This window comes from Prunus avium, chromosome 7, assembly GCF_965620075.1.
Source record: "Prunus avium chromosome 7, drPruAviu1.hap1.1, whole genome shotgun sequence".
Classification (NCBI taxonomy): Eukaryota; Viridiplantae; Streptophyta; class Magnoliopsida; order Rosales; family Rosaceae; genus Prunus; species Prunus avium.
Window position 1 is genome coordinate 33221749 of NC_142290.1, and position 14741 is coordinate 33236489.

Sequence of the window (14741 nt, forward strand, 5' to 3'; positions counted from 1 at the left end):
CGCTTACGAGTCACGACAGTGTGTGTGGTGCCACTTTCTCCGAAGCTTCAGTTGGGCCCGCTGATTGATTGGCAACGGGACAAAATGGATAAATGTTGAATTGGGCGTACAATACAGGCCAGCCCAATGGGTCATTTTTATACGTTCGATCAACGACTTGTCGTTTTGCAATGCCCACTGAAAAAATAGTCTTCCCCCATTTTTATGAGTGGTATGGGCTAATAATGCCTGCAAAGCACGATCAACAAGCAGGTCGAGGCTTAACTTTGGGCGTAAGCGTGCCCTCGATTTCTCGCCGCTAATGCATGTTAATTCTATTTTTACATGCATCCACGATCAGAAATCAAATTTGTAAGTATAGGCGATTGATCATAACAACTCAATTAAATTCTTTTTAAAATGTATATTTTCAGTAACCAATTGACATACCCAATAAAAAGAAGGAAAGAAAAAAGACTTCCAAGAGTGTGCGTAAAACCACCATCATGCAAAACAAGTACCAACATGACCTTTTTATTTTCATCTTCTTTGCTTTTTTCCATTAATATCTACCATCACATTCACATACCCAATAAAAAGATGAAAAAGAATGCAAGAGTCAGTTTAAAGTAAAATAATTATGACGGGTTTGATGGATCCGTGCAAATGCTTAACGTTGAATACATTGTGATTATTAATATGCATTTAAAAAGCTCTTCCCCTTTCATCATTCTGCCTTCAAACAGTTTGTTGTGGTGCAGAAAATACAATCTCCCCAACCCTGAAAAGGTTGACTTTGACCCGTTAATCTACTTAATTATGCTTATTGAGGAGGTTTAATTAATCTCAGATTATTACTTCTTACAGGTACAAGAGAGGTGTTGGCCACACGTTGGTTTCAGATATTATTTTATGGGGCCAAGTCCCAAGTGTGGCCAGAGAGATGAAGGAAGCACATAAAATTACTAGGAAAAATTAAAAAAGGGGTATTTGAAATCTCAGTGACATTCCCCAGTCAGGCAGTGAAGTTTAATCATTCTATGATATGCTTTCCATACCTTTGGTGGTGATAAGTCCACTTCTTCTAGCATTTGAAATCTCTCTAAATTGCATCATACTTTCTATCATTTCACAATTTTATTTTTCCTTTTATTTTTTTTGGTTACATTGAAAGAAAGAAATATATGATTCTGGGTGCCAAGCATGAGGGAAGGAGGAGGGCACAACCACTGTGGTAACCTTGCTCGACTTCTTATGATTTCTTTAATTATCTGCAACTGAGATTTATTGAGCCTAGTTGCTACTAGCATTTGCCATATTAATCTGCAGAATAATGAGCCTAACATCACTCTCTATGCAAGACAGTTCCCAATTGAAATTTGCTTCATTGACTGGAAAAAGGTAACACGGCAACAATCGGACCTTTTTGACAAACAACATGTCTAATCAGGGCCAAAATGTATTAAGAACTAGGAGAGGCATGTCTGTGCAACACAAGCAACAGATCCAACAAGTCAATTCGACGCGTTGTCATCGTCGTTGTCGTTGTCATCATTATCCATTCGACTCAGACCCTCCACTGAAACCTTAGAAATGATCTCATTGTTCATGAACACAGGGCAGAGTCAGGGGCAGCTCATTTGGAAACCCCCCACCATCATATAGTCTCTGCTGCTGCTTGTAGCAGAGGACCCCTCACCTAACCCCATTCAACATCATGGCATCTATTCCAATCCTTTCCCAATCAATGGCCCATCTCCGCCCAATTTGCATACCTAGAGAGTTCCTGTTCAAGTTGATAACTTATCTGTCAATATCATCGTATGCTTAGCAGCTCAACTGCTGTAGTTAAGATTGTTTATCCCTGCATCCGAGATTTTGTATTCGATTTTTCTTTTTCTTAATATCGCTTGCATCGAAGAGGGAAAAAGAGCCTATGCCAATTCTCATGAATGGTTTTCCAATTCAATCTCTCAGGCATCATACAAGTCTTCAGTGCTCATTCTTACTTCATTGGCACACTTATGAGTGCTTTGGGTTCAATCTCCAACAACACTCTTCTTCTCTTTGCTGGACTTTTCACTGGTAATGATTTCAATGCCAAAAACCATCACAACTACAATATTTCTAGTTTAGGGCCATTTTAGAATACACTGATAACCAATTTGATACCATCTTCAATCAAACCCTAACTTTTTTTTTTTTTTCTTTCAAATCTGATCATATAACTTGGCCACGGGATATCCACTCTAATTTGCATTATGATCAATCATCACCTCACAGAAATGACAAAATACACGTAATTTAACTTTTCCCCCGTCAAAACTCTGGAAAGGTGCAAACAATTTCCATCAATTGCTAGGGTCTAGAAGGCAATATATAATTTTATGTTTACGTGTGAATAAAATGTTAGAATTATTAGAAGCTACAAGAAGTGCAATGATCATCCATGTCCCTGCTAGAAGCTTGTGTTTCACACCTTACAATAAAGACAGATGTTCAAGGGTCTAGTTATACATAGACCCTCAAATGACTCCCTTTAGAATTCTTTACGAATCTTTTTCAAACATTCAAACCATCTATTTTTTAAGTCTCCATTCATAGATCATTCTTGCAAAAAACTAAGCAAATTGAAAATCATTAAGGCATCTAATTCACACAAAAAAAATCAAAAAATACGGTGCTTCAAGAAAATACTTAAGTTTCAATAATTTAATTGAGTGGTCAAATGATATCGAATTCAAGTGATTTTTTGTAGAGATAATCTTTTAATAAATATCTACAAAATAGACGGTTTGAATTAGTAAAATACAATGAGGAATGGACCCTATAAGGGTATCCCTCAACGAAAGCTCTCTCTATATATAACTACTTACAAATTAATAATTGAGAAAATTCACGGTCATTTTCTCTTCACCAACCACCATGAAAACCATATTTCAAAAAGAAGACATAATTTCCGTAACATAATTTGTAAAGGGTAGGGTGTAATTCTGAGATTGAGATTTGAGAGAGAGAGTTTGGAGGGTGGTCGATGTCAAAAAGGGCTATAAGATCCTAATAGGACCCCCCCCAAGGATCTCCTTTTGCTGCTTACGCTAACCCTAACAATATCAATTTCTCCACATATCTATTTCATTTTGTTTGTTACAAACTTTTGGATTAAAAAAACACACGCTTATAGTTTTCAGTGATGAAGCATTTTACTTAGTTTATAAAGGATTAAAAGAAATTGTATCTTTTTTTTTAACGTATCTACAATTCAGTTCTATGCAATCACTCGCAAATTACGCATATTAAAAGAGAAAAAGATTGGTGATTGTTTGGCTCACCGCCCCAAGATAGCCCTATGAAGAAGAGGGTTAGAAGAGGAAAGGCAAATTTATGGTGGGGACCACAGTGAGTCTCATAAGCTCAATGATGCGGTCCGCCGCATGATTGGAGAGACCACGGCCGACCATCACCGTCCTACGTGGACTGCACGTCTATATCACCGTTTGCTATCCTCCACTCACGAGCCACAGCTTGACAGCTTCATAGCTTGCCCTTCGTATTTTTAGTTTCCGTAACTGCCACTCCCTTTCTATTATAGTTACAAACTTACCCTCTGCCATCCCCAAACAAGTTTGCTACCTTTTCCATGCGTCAGATCAGTCAATCAATGTTCAAAGTTGGGCTCACCCTGCAATTTACATCCTTGTCTTGGACTACAAAATTAGATGTTTGATTTGAAATGTTGGAAGGAGTTAGTAGTTTAATTGGTTAAGAGTATATTTACGTATGTATTTAATATCGCTTATATAAATAAAAAAATGTTAAGCTATTGGCATGTTTGTCAGACCGAATCAGGACAAGAATCTCATTCCTCCTTACTTATCTATAATGATAATAAATAAATACACGTATAATAACATAAATAAATTAATAACAGTATGTGACGTTGTGACAATCACACTAAGATGGCGAGAAATTGTAGCATTAATTATGTATTGGTCAAAACAAGGATAGGATTAGAATCTCACTATGTATTGCCGACATCTTCTCTCTTTTAGCAAAAGTAATTTTTGTGTTAACAAAAGTAAAATCAGATCGAAGTTTGAAATCTCACCTTCCCTAATGCATCAAATTACATAAAAAAAAGAGAAAGGCTTAATGATTTCTATCCAAATTTAGCCTCATTGGATCACACGTGCATCAAGTTTGTTCCAAAAATTACTCATGATTTTTGAGTAAAAAGTCTATAATTTTCAACACAAACAGATCTCCCCGCCATGTGGCCTCTCATTGCATGTAATGTTGCTTGACATCAAGTTGGTCCGATTTCACATCATAGAAACTCTGTCGTTTTGCACCAAATTAAAATGTGAAATGCATTGAATTGCACAAGTCTTTTCTCATTTCTGGGTCCAATATTACGGGAAGAAGAAAGCTAGTCTTATTATTATTTATGTAAGTTTCTCATAACACGAGATCCTCAATCAACATTGGCCTACAAAACTTTATTATATCAAAATCAACTTTTATCAATTTCACAAAAAACAAACCTATACTTACACAACTTATACATAGTCGACGGCACAAAATGATAATTCACCTTAATTCATTCCAATTTATCTTGTTTAATACCGTATTTTTTTTATTTTCTCAAGGTTTGTTTCCGTAACCAGAAATTACCGTAGGCACACGAAGTACTCCCATTTCATCACAAAATGATTTCCTTATGTGTGGCCGGTTTCATCTCTTGCTCAACCAACATCATTTCAAATCGTACGTTCTTTCTTTGTTATTATTTGTTCTTCCATGGAAAATGACATGCAGCAAAGCAAGCTTTTCCCTTTAATTATTCATACAAAGCTGATCAAGATGTATATATATCAAAACCGTCTAGTTATAATCACATCTTTAAAACGTTTAGGCATAATAATTAAATGGATTAAGTGGGATAAGATTGTGACTTGGTATCAGAAAAAAGAAATATCTGTTTGTTGGCAGAAAGTAGTCCATTCAGGAATCTCGTACAAAAGATACGAATACTACATATATAACATATATACTAAGATTGCCATGATTAGTTCTTGTCATGATAGTTACTAATACTTAACATATCGATCCATCCATCCGTCAAGAAATTAACGAGCATGCAGATGGAACCACGTACTAGCTAGTTTGTTCCACTGATCATCTTCTAGAACTCACTCACTCAAATTCCCTCTTGTTTGAATATTATTATCTGCGAAATCCACCAAATATATTATATATGATACTATTGATCAAACACCGTGAAATTTATTTTATTATTATTAAAGACTATGCTAAGTTGGTTAGAGCGGATGTGTTCCCCATTCTGCACTCGAAAATCTCTCTTACGTGCAGTTTAGATTATATTAAAATAGAATATCACTTGTAAAATGGTATTTGACCCAATGGAGGTGGGGTCCTGGTAAATAAAAAAAAATCTAGTCTTCAGGAGTTCGATCCCTGCTCTCGTATGGAGTCACCACTTTGGCCAACACTTTACCCCTTACGGGCCGACCCGGTGTGAGCAGAGATTAGTCTGGATTGTGGTTAAGGCTTAAAGGTGCCCATCTAGGACCACCTCGTGGTTCAGACAAAAAAAAAAAGAAAAAAGAATCTAGTCTTTATAGTCTTTAGGAAATATTTATTTCTACTGTTTGCTTTGCTTTGTTTATCTTCTACGTAAAGTTGTACCCTAAAAAAAAAACCTAAAAAACCACAGATTGTGTCACGCGGTGGTTTGCTTCGATTGTTCTCCTCACTATACGTTTTCCCTGTCTTTTTATACTCCTTCCTTCCTTCTTTCTCCAAAATACTTGTCCACAAAGAAATCAAATCATTTCCAGGCCCTAAACGGAAGTGCTTGGACCTCTTAAATGACCAAAACGCCCTTCCAATACTATTCACACCGGAGCCTGGAGGAGTTTTTGGTAAACTGGCATGCAGCTAGCTAGCATAACCAAGAAGCCATGTGAGCTGCGCGAGCCGAGCCGAACTGGGGTATTTGGCGGCAACATGTGGCACGAGGTCGTAATTTCAGTGCCGACGTGGCAGGTGTGTCAGTCAGAAGAATGTTTGAAAAAGAAAGCGACTACTACACATAATATTAATTGGAGATAATTCTTTTTTTTTTTTTCAAAGGATTTTTGACGAGAAGTTGAAGAAGAAGAAGGAAAGGAATGGAAAGATAACATGAAGCTTTCAGTTTTGGGGTCCATATATGTGGAGGAAGATAGTAGTCACGGCAAATCGGGATAGCAACAACACCAAAACTCCATGATCATGAATTCTTTTGCAACCAAATTAATTAATAGCAATGATTATTGCACCTCACTAGTGACTAGTAAGTTTATTATTTGGTACCAACTTAGTACTCATCCAATCATATTGTTTAAGTGTAAAAATTGAACTACCGAGAATTTAAGAGCCCATTTGATAACCATTTCAATTTCAATTTTTTTTTTTTCATTTTTTGTGCTTGAGTATAGAGGAAAAAGAGGGAGAATGGAAGTGATGGGATTGAGGGGGAAGATGAGAGGAGAGGATGGGAGGGAGGAGTAACAAAAGTGAAAACTAAAACTAAAAACTGAAATCCATTTTAAATTGTTTTCACTTTCAAGATTTAGTTTTCACTTTTGTTACTCCTCTCTCTCATCCTCTCTCTCAAAAGAGCCCTAATTGATTCATACAATTTTGTTGAGACTTTCCCTAGGAAATAAAAAGCATTTTGGAGATTTGCTGAATGGAAACGAGTTAGAACTTGCCGCAGACATTAATTTTTGAATGAAAGTTCGTAAACATCAGAAAGTGATCCTAATGAAACTCGCTTAATTCTGATTTTAACAAGTCTCCAAAAGCATTATGATGATGGAGTAATGGGCAATATATGCGATCATGCCCTTACAAGGAGAATTACTCCATACTACTAATAGAGGTACTCTTTTTCTTTTTCTTTCAAAAGAAATTTTCTTGATCATTTGTTTCAATCGAACAACTTGTTGTTCCACAATGGTGCGCTTTATATATGTGACATTAATATGTGGGTTAGCATATATATAAAGTAAGGGACTCGTAGTTCAGTTGATTAAGAGCATTTATTATTGGATTTAAGGTCTTATATTCGATTTCCTCCTTCTCCCTCCTTCTCCAATATCTCTTGTATAAAAATAAAATAAAAATTAAAAACTTAAACAAAAAGAAAAAAGGGTAGTTTAAACTTGAAGATGTCCTAAAAATATTGTAAAAGAAGAATATAAAAAAAGTTGATAATATCTAGAAGAAATTGAACAAAGGAAGTTCCCTTTTTAAACTTGGAAAGAAAGAAAGAAAGCAAGAAAGTTGTAAATAAAATATTATATACGGTGATGGTGAGAAGAGAAAATGGACGGAAAGCAAAGAAGAAAAAGGGAGTTTCTGTAGGAAGCTATGGGGGAGTGAGAGTGACGTCAGCTGCTGGGGACAACCATCAACCCATGCGCAATCGAGCGGTCCTCCCTCTCTCTTGTCTTAGCTCTCCTTCCTTCCTTCCCTTTTATATTCTCTTCATCTCTCTCCCTCTTAACGGAATTTTCTTAACTCTATCTCTTCAATTTCGTCTCATTTTCTTCTGTGGTTGTTGTTGTTCGTCTTCAGTTTGTCTTCTTCTTCTTCATTGCTTTCTGTCTTTAACGAGTAATTACACCAACGCCGTTGATCAGGTAATTTTTAATTAACTATTTAATCAAATTAAGTTGTTTTTATGTTTGCATGGAAAATTCCTTACCATAGAAAAACACGTCTCATTAGTCATTCATTCCCACCAAACTAGCTAATATAATACTTTAGTTTAAGGAACAAATCTGATCTTCTGTGTCTGTTCTTGGTAATTAAGACGACGATGGAGGAGCTATATATGCAACACAAGGTCTCTCTCCCTCTCATCCACCTGCATATATTTTGCATCCCAAATATATATATATATATATATATATATATATATATATATATCCTGTCACAAACTGTTTGTCATTATAATTTCCCAGACAAGAGAAAGAAAAAACCTGGAGATTAATTAAACACATGGATTAGCTAAATTAGGATGAGTTTGATGATATGATGGTTTAAATGCATGCATGTTTGTTTGTTTGTTTGTTCTTCTTCTTTTGTATGGCACGCAGCAGTACTCTAGCTAGCAAAGAAAAAGAGAGGTCAGATTTGTGCCATTGAAATTCTCGACAAGCAGACAAGTAGTTCAGTGCCCCCCGTCTTTGCAGAGAGAGAGAGAGCACAGTTGTTTTTCTCTTTTTCTTTCTTATCCTTTTCTCTTAGCAGGCTTGATCCAATCAAACGCTGTCGTCTTCCATCTTTTTGCTTCCAAAAACCCTTTCCTCTTTCGAGACAAACGCATGCTTATTCTGTGATCACGTCATCCACCCCTGACTGATCTCCCTTTGTAATTCTCAATTTCAACCCTTGTATTCATTTTTTTCCCCATAATATATAAAATACAATGAGTCTACTTTACTAGTAGTTAATTATTATAAATAAATAATTGTATTAAAATAGAAACCCCGTTCTTGATGCATCATTTCCACCATTCACCAACACAAGACAACATCATTAGCACAAACCTCTGGTTGTCCGTTTCTTGAGTCCCTCTTCCCCCCCGTCTGCACAAATTAGCAAGCTCCAATTTCCTCTTAGTTTTTATCAAAACCAAACTCTCATGATTCTCTTGTTCTATTCCTTATTTCACCCTTGGGACAAAAAGTAATTAATTTAATTAATTACTTATTAATTGTCTCTGATTAGTCTCTGAGAGAGAGATATATATAATTAAGTCCCACGCGCTTATTATAGTTCCCTCTCCTATATAAAACCAAAAATGGTGATGGTGGGGGTTGCTCACCACCAAATGAGCTGATGATTATCTCTGATAACACTTGTCACCTTTTTAATTCATCATGTATAGGCTCTTCATTATTCCTTTTAACTTACAATATTCTTAATTTTAATTTTCCCTTTTTTTCTTCTACTTTTTAACATTTTAATGTTATCTACTGCCTTTTTTCACCTTTCTTCCTTTTTTTTTCTTCCCAAGTTTTCATTTTCTCTGTATATATAAGTTGGTGTGGTGGTGGGCACTAATGGGGGTGTGTTGATGAATTTGATGCAGTACAAGCAAGGGCACCACAAGCAAACCAACCAGCTGCGCCATGATGGAGTCAATCGAGTCCACTGTCCCACCAGGTTTCCGATTTCATCCAACTGATGAAGAGCTCGTCGGCTACTATCTCAGGAAGAAAGTTGCCTCCCAGAAGATCGATCTTGATGTCATCAGAGACATTGATCTCTACAGAATCGAACCATGGGACCTTCAAGGTATGTACTAATTATATATAAGGAGCATTTCTTCAGCTGGATCCATCATGCTTAATTATTCCCTAGGGTTTATGCTTGCTCATGAAATATATGGATGCGTATGTGTTTGTTAATCACTTAATCTTTGTTTTATTTTTATTTTTATTTCTTTTGGGTTCGTTTCTATCAATAATTTATCTTATATACCAACATAAATAGTTGCATTATTGGGTTGAACATATTCTTCTAGCACATGTACATCTAATACGGTAATAAGGGTATCAATCTACGATACTGGTACATTATTGGATCGATTTTTTTTAAATATCTAGTTAATATAGTATTTGGTTTGTATAATTAACATGAATCTTGATCCGATTGATTGATTGATTGACATGAATGGGCAGAGAGATGCCGGATCGGGTATGAAGAGCAGAACGAGTGGTACTTCTTCAGCCACAAAGACAAGAAGTATCCGACTGGGACAAGGACCAACAGAGCCACCATGGCGGGGTTTTGGAAAGCAACGGGTCGAGACAAATCAGTATACGACAAGACAAAACTGATTGGGATGAGGAAAACCCTTGTTTTCTACAAAGGAAGGGCTCCAAATGGACAGAAGACCGATTGGATTATGCACGAATACAGACTTGAATCCGAGGAGAATGGACCTCCACAGGCAAGTAATCTCATCTTCTCTCTCTCTCTCTCTCTCTCTCTCTCTCTCACACACACACACACACAAACCGGCACTGAGTATATTAACGGTAGAGAGAAGCTATGGTCAACATGGCATGGGTTTGAAACAGCACTTGTTGACCTAATATACGTAGGCTATAGCTGATTCAGAATTTCTTATAGATTGGAGTTTGGCATCAGTTACCATCACTTGCTAAACAAAAAGGTTTATGGCAACACTTTCTCTCTCTCCATGCTCGAGCGTACAACATCAGATAGTAGCCTCTCACAAACATGGTTTAAAAAAAAGAGAAACTTAATATTGTGTGAGTACTGTAGTTTTATAAAAGGCAATGGAACCATCTCATGTAATTTGCATGCGTAAGTCGTAGACCACTAATATATATATGTGCAGTCTCACTCCCACCAACACATGAAAGTCAAAAGTTAAAGCTTTTAAAAGCATGTATTAATTTGCTTTCTGCCCATTCATTTTCTGGTGTGGCTTTCTCCTCCTTGAGTTTGTCAAAAAGCAAAGTTCCATTTCTGTTGCATGGCCTTTAGATTGACATCAAGCTACGACTCTCTTTACCAAACAGAAAGAAAACTCCAAAAGCTACTTAAAGAAAATGCATGTCTATGTACAAAGGTCAAAAGGAAAAACATTCACTTTTCCCCTCAAGAAACATTCCCAACCTCTTTTCCACAACAACATGATTAGAAAAACAAAATGGAAAGTAATTTAATTTATTTATTTCAGGAAGAAGGATGGGTGGTATGCAGAGCATTCAAGAAGAGAACCAGTAGCCAAAACAAAGGCATTGAAGGGTGGGACTCAAGCTACTTCTACGACGAACTCAACGGTGTCAGTTCTGTCGTTGATCCAACAGAATATATGATCTCGAGGCAGCCTCCAAGCTTTTTAGCCCAGAATTTCATGTGCAAGCAAGAGACAGAAGCTGACAGTTTGAACTTCATGCACTCTGATCATTTTGTGCAGCTGCCTCAGCTAGAGAGCCCATCTCTGCCATTGATATCAAAGAGGCCGAGCTCAATGTCTCTGATATCGGAGAACAATACTGAAGTGGAAGACGAGCCCAAGAAGGTGACTGACTGGAGGGCCTTGGACAAGTTTGTGGCATCTCAGTTGAGTCAGGAAGAGAGATATGAAGGTGATGGAGAGTCGAGCTTTGGGGCACATGATGATTCAGAGATGGCATTGTTGTTATTGCAGAGTAGTGGTAGGGATGATGACCAGGGGAACAAGTTGAATGGGTTCCTAAATTCCAGTCCTGATGGTGATATTGGGATATGCATATTTGAAAAATAATTAAGACGTACTGCAATAATGGAGGAAGCTAATTAATTTTTATTGGTAAGTAGGTATTATAAATGTTATAAGGGTTGATTGAATCGAGCCCTGAGACATATATTTTTGTAAAAATATGGTTGTGAGTGTATTTCTCTCTCTCTCTCTCTCTCTCTTCCACACACAGAGACACAAAGTTCCATGCATGTATATCTTAATTTGTACAATTAGTGATATACCCATAAGAATAATAACAAAAAAATTAATATTGAAATAGTGTTTTTTGTTGTTGTCAAAATTAGAACCTGGGAGACTCATATACATGGGTGACATGCATGGGGACTTGAATCCCAAATCATTTAGGAGCATACCAAAAACCTGAACCAATCCAACTAACACCCAATTTGGTTATTGAAACTAGTGTTTCAATCACTATAGAAAACCAGTCTAATTCTCCAAATGTACAATATGCTTATATACCAAAACGTATATCAAGATATTATACCAACAAAATTAGTCCACGACATACAAGAAAATTGGCTCATTGAGATCTCAACTCATCAATTCAAATTGCTGAACATTATTTCCAAACCACTCCACTCAAATTACTGTCTTGTTATGATTTGTACACCAATATATTATCTGGTCACGAAACTCAAATGTCAACCAAAATAAAAGCGAACATATTCAAATCTCCCCTCAACCGTATTTATATATTATTAATTATTTATTTCTCCATACCTTCTTTGTAAATGAAATCTTAATTTGATCATTGTTAATTTCTTTCACATTTACATATAGTAAACATATCATATTGTCATATTTCATGCATATGTAGTGTGGTTATGTAATGGATCGTACTTTCCTCCTCTTTATAGTTTAGATTATCGCTTATTATCGATAATGTGTCTGATATTATTATAACAAAACAAAGATTTTATGTTCATATATATATATATATATATGTATGTGTGTGTGTTTCACAAAATACTCCATTTGTTGAGTGTCGTCGACGCATGAGATTGTAAGCATCTCAGTGATGATAGCAATGAAAATATGTTTCAAATCCCAGCAAAATGTACGTACGTTTTTTTTCTTTTAAAAATGTAAACTAATTTTCAGTTCGAAACATGCAGTCAGTCATTATTTGGGTGAAAACTCGTTAAACAATTGAAATTGGGAAATTAATAAGTAGTAGTAGTAATCATAAATAAATAAATAAAACACACGTAGATATATTTATGAGTATTAATTGGAGAGAGCTTAATTAAGATTAATATATGGTGAGCATGGTAAGCATGGCGGCAGGCATCTCACTTGGAGAGAGACGCTCTGGTGTGGGTTTGGTGGGTCCCAAAAGGCTTGTTCACTGTCCAGCATGCGCTGTGCAACGTGGTACCTGCTGGGCATGCTTTGTCCTCATTCAGTTTTTGTTTTTTCAGCTCCCCTTCACATGCACAGCGATTGCTCGCCTCTCATATAATTATTTGAAGAATTCCTAAATACTTCTATTTAAGTGGAGAATATTTATATAGCCACACCGACACCCTACCAATTTATGAAGAAGATTCAAACAAACACTTTTCGATATTGGACGACAACCCAATGGCATTAAATATATTAGAGGTTGGTCGAACAAATTAATCAAACTTTGTGACGTGGCTTTTTCATGCAATGTGGACCATTTTTGAAGTATTTGAATTTTGTCACATCAGAAATTATCTAACTAGTCATACGTGTCACACACATATTATCCAAGCGTGTATTAACACAAGGATAATATGTTTGATTTCTGCACACATATCAAATTGTGATTAGTATATGAAAGTAAGAATTCCTAGGTACTCTCAAACGAACGAGACAATAATATTTTCCTTAACATAGTCGACCCTACTCACTTAAACAAGTCATTCTCACTAATGTGTGGACCTAGTCTAATAAACTTCAGCTTGACCTTAGTGTCGTGCATAATTAGAAGCAAGTGCTTTTCTCTTTTGCATGTAATTAATGGGACTAGAGCAAAAATGTGTTTCACTTTTAACTATAGCTAATTAATCGTCAATCAATGTAATTTGTAAAGGCATTAAACCGGAAAACTTTACAAGCATGATCCACTGTCTACATGTTGCACTCAAATTATTAACGCCGGGCTACAAAAATTAAGGTCAAATGTGTTAACGCGGTTCATGATCAATCGCATCATGTGTGTTAGCCGGCAATTGCACCAAATCTTGTGAGAAAGGGGCCAATTAATTTCACTTCGGATAACAGGTTTTTATGTGTGGGATCCAGATGCACCTTATGCATAAAAGCACCTTTCCACAAAGTTTGGTGCAATGGCCACTAGAAACATGCCAAATTTTAGCATGTAAATATTAATTATTATGCGATCTAATTAGGAATGATTTGATTATCCAGAAAGTTATTCATATAATTAAATTAAATTCTTTAGCAGATGTGTTTGTTACGCCAGTTAGACATGGTAGTGTACTGTGTATTCATCTCTCGTACTTGAGTTCGATTAGAATCTTTTGAGCGCTAATAGTTTGTCAAAATAGTACGTATATGATGCCAATGCGTTCAATAGAGTGTTTCTTACGCCACATTGTCTTAAATTTTTTAGTGTTTTTCTTTATGGAACTATAAAGTATAACTATCACTGACTTGAATAAAACCCTAAAAGCCCTTTTGGAACAACTCCAAACCTTATCCTGTTGTTGTCCTCTGAGAGATAATTTTATATAGTGTTTGTCTGCAACCGTTCAACCAGTATTTGACAACGCCAAGTGAGTTGTACAAGATAGGGCCTCCTAATCATGATGAGTTACTTCTAAATCCAGTTGAAACATGATTTGCTTCACCGATTTGAGCCACGTGGCATATTGGGTTTCCAATTTACTATGTAGTTTATAGCAAAAATGGTTACCTTTTGCCGACCCCGTTGCAGAAATGTGACATTCAGAGCAGCCCCATGACCGTGAGCTGTTGGAAACATCCACCACGTTCCATCAAATGAGTGCAGTGAAAACCATGTTGATTCTTCTTGAATATATAAATAATAATCTCCATTTTTCAAAAGCCAAAAGCCAAAAGCCAAAAGCACATATTATATGCTAATTAATCAGCTGATTAAGTTGCTTATGGCCAGAAAGTGGTCTTAAGCTATAGCGCTAAGCTAGCTAGCTTTTGAAAGTGGAAGAGACAGAGGGTGAGAAAGATGATGGATGAAGATAAAAGCAATTATAGTATAGTGGTTGACCAAAAACAAGCTGCCTTTTGGACAACAATGATACCTATGAATTATGATGGCACCACCAGCAAATGCAAGCCAGCCTTGTGAATATAACAATCAATTGGGTTGGGATGATCATATTCCAAATTCATCACAGAGAGATGCCATGTCGATATAATATTTCACAAA

General features: G+C 36.2%; 1 protein-coding gene across 2 annotated transcripts; it reads left to right on the top strand.

Moving 5' to 3' along the window:
* Positions 1–7399: 7399 nt before the first annotated feature.
* LOC110757682 (NAC domain-containing protein 37-like) lies at positions 7400–11446 on the top strand. Of its 2 annotated transcripts, none has more exons than XM_088244784.1 (4): positions 7400–7691; positions 9149–9354; positions 9741–10016; positions 10776–11446. In XM_088244784.1, exons 2-4 carry the CDS (start codon positions 9189–9191, stop codon positions 11339–11341), a joined length of 1008 nt encoding a protein of 335 aa, XP_088100910.1. In that variant the 5' UTR covers positions 7400–7691; positions 9149–9188; the 3' UTR covers positions 11342–11446. The 2 variants fall into 2 exon arrangements, with proteins under 2 accessions (XP_088100910.1, XP_088100911.1); XM_088244785.1 differs by lacking the exon at positions 7400–7691 and adding an exon at positions 8787–8938.
* The last annotated feature ends 3295 nt before the right edge of the window (positions 11447–14741 follow it).

Excerpts from the sequence above, each read along its gene's own strand:
- LOC110757682 (XM_088244784.1), top strand. The coding sequence starts at position 9,189 with ATGATGGAGTCAATCGAGTCCACTGTCCCACCAGGTTTCCGATTTCAT. Across the intron at positions 9,355-9,740 it reads CGAACCATGGGACCTTCAAG|AGAGATGCCGGATCGGGTAT; the intron begins GTATGTACTAAT and ends ATGAATGGGCAG. Across the intron at positions 10,017-10,775 it reads GAATGGACCTCCACAGGCAA|AAGGATGGGTGGTATGCAGA; the intron begins GTAATCTCATCT and ends TATTTCAGGAAG.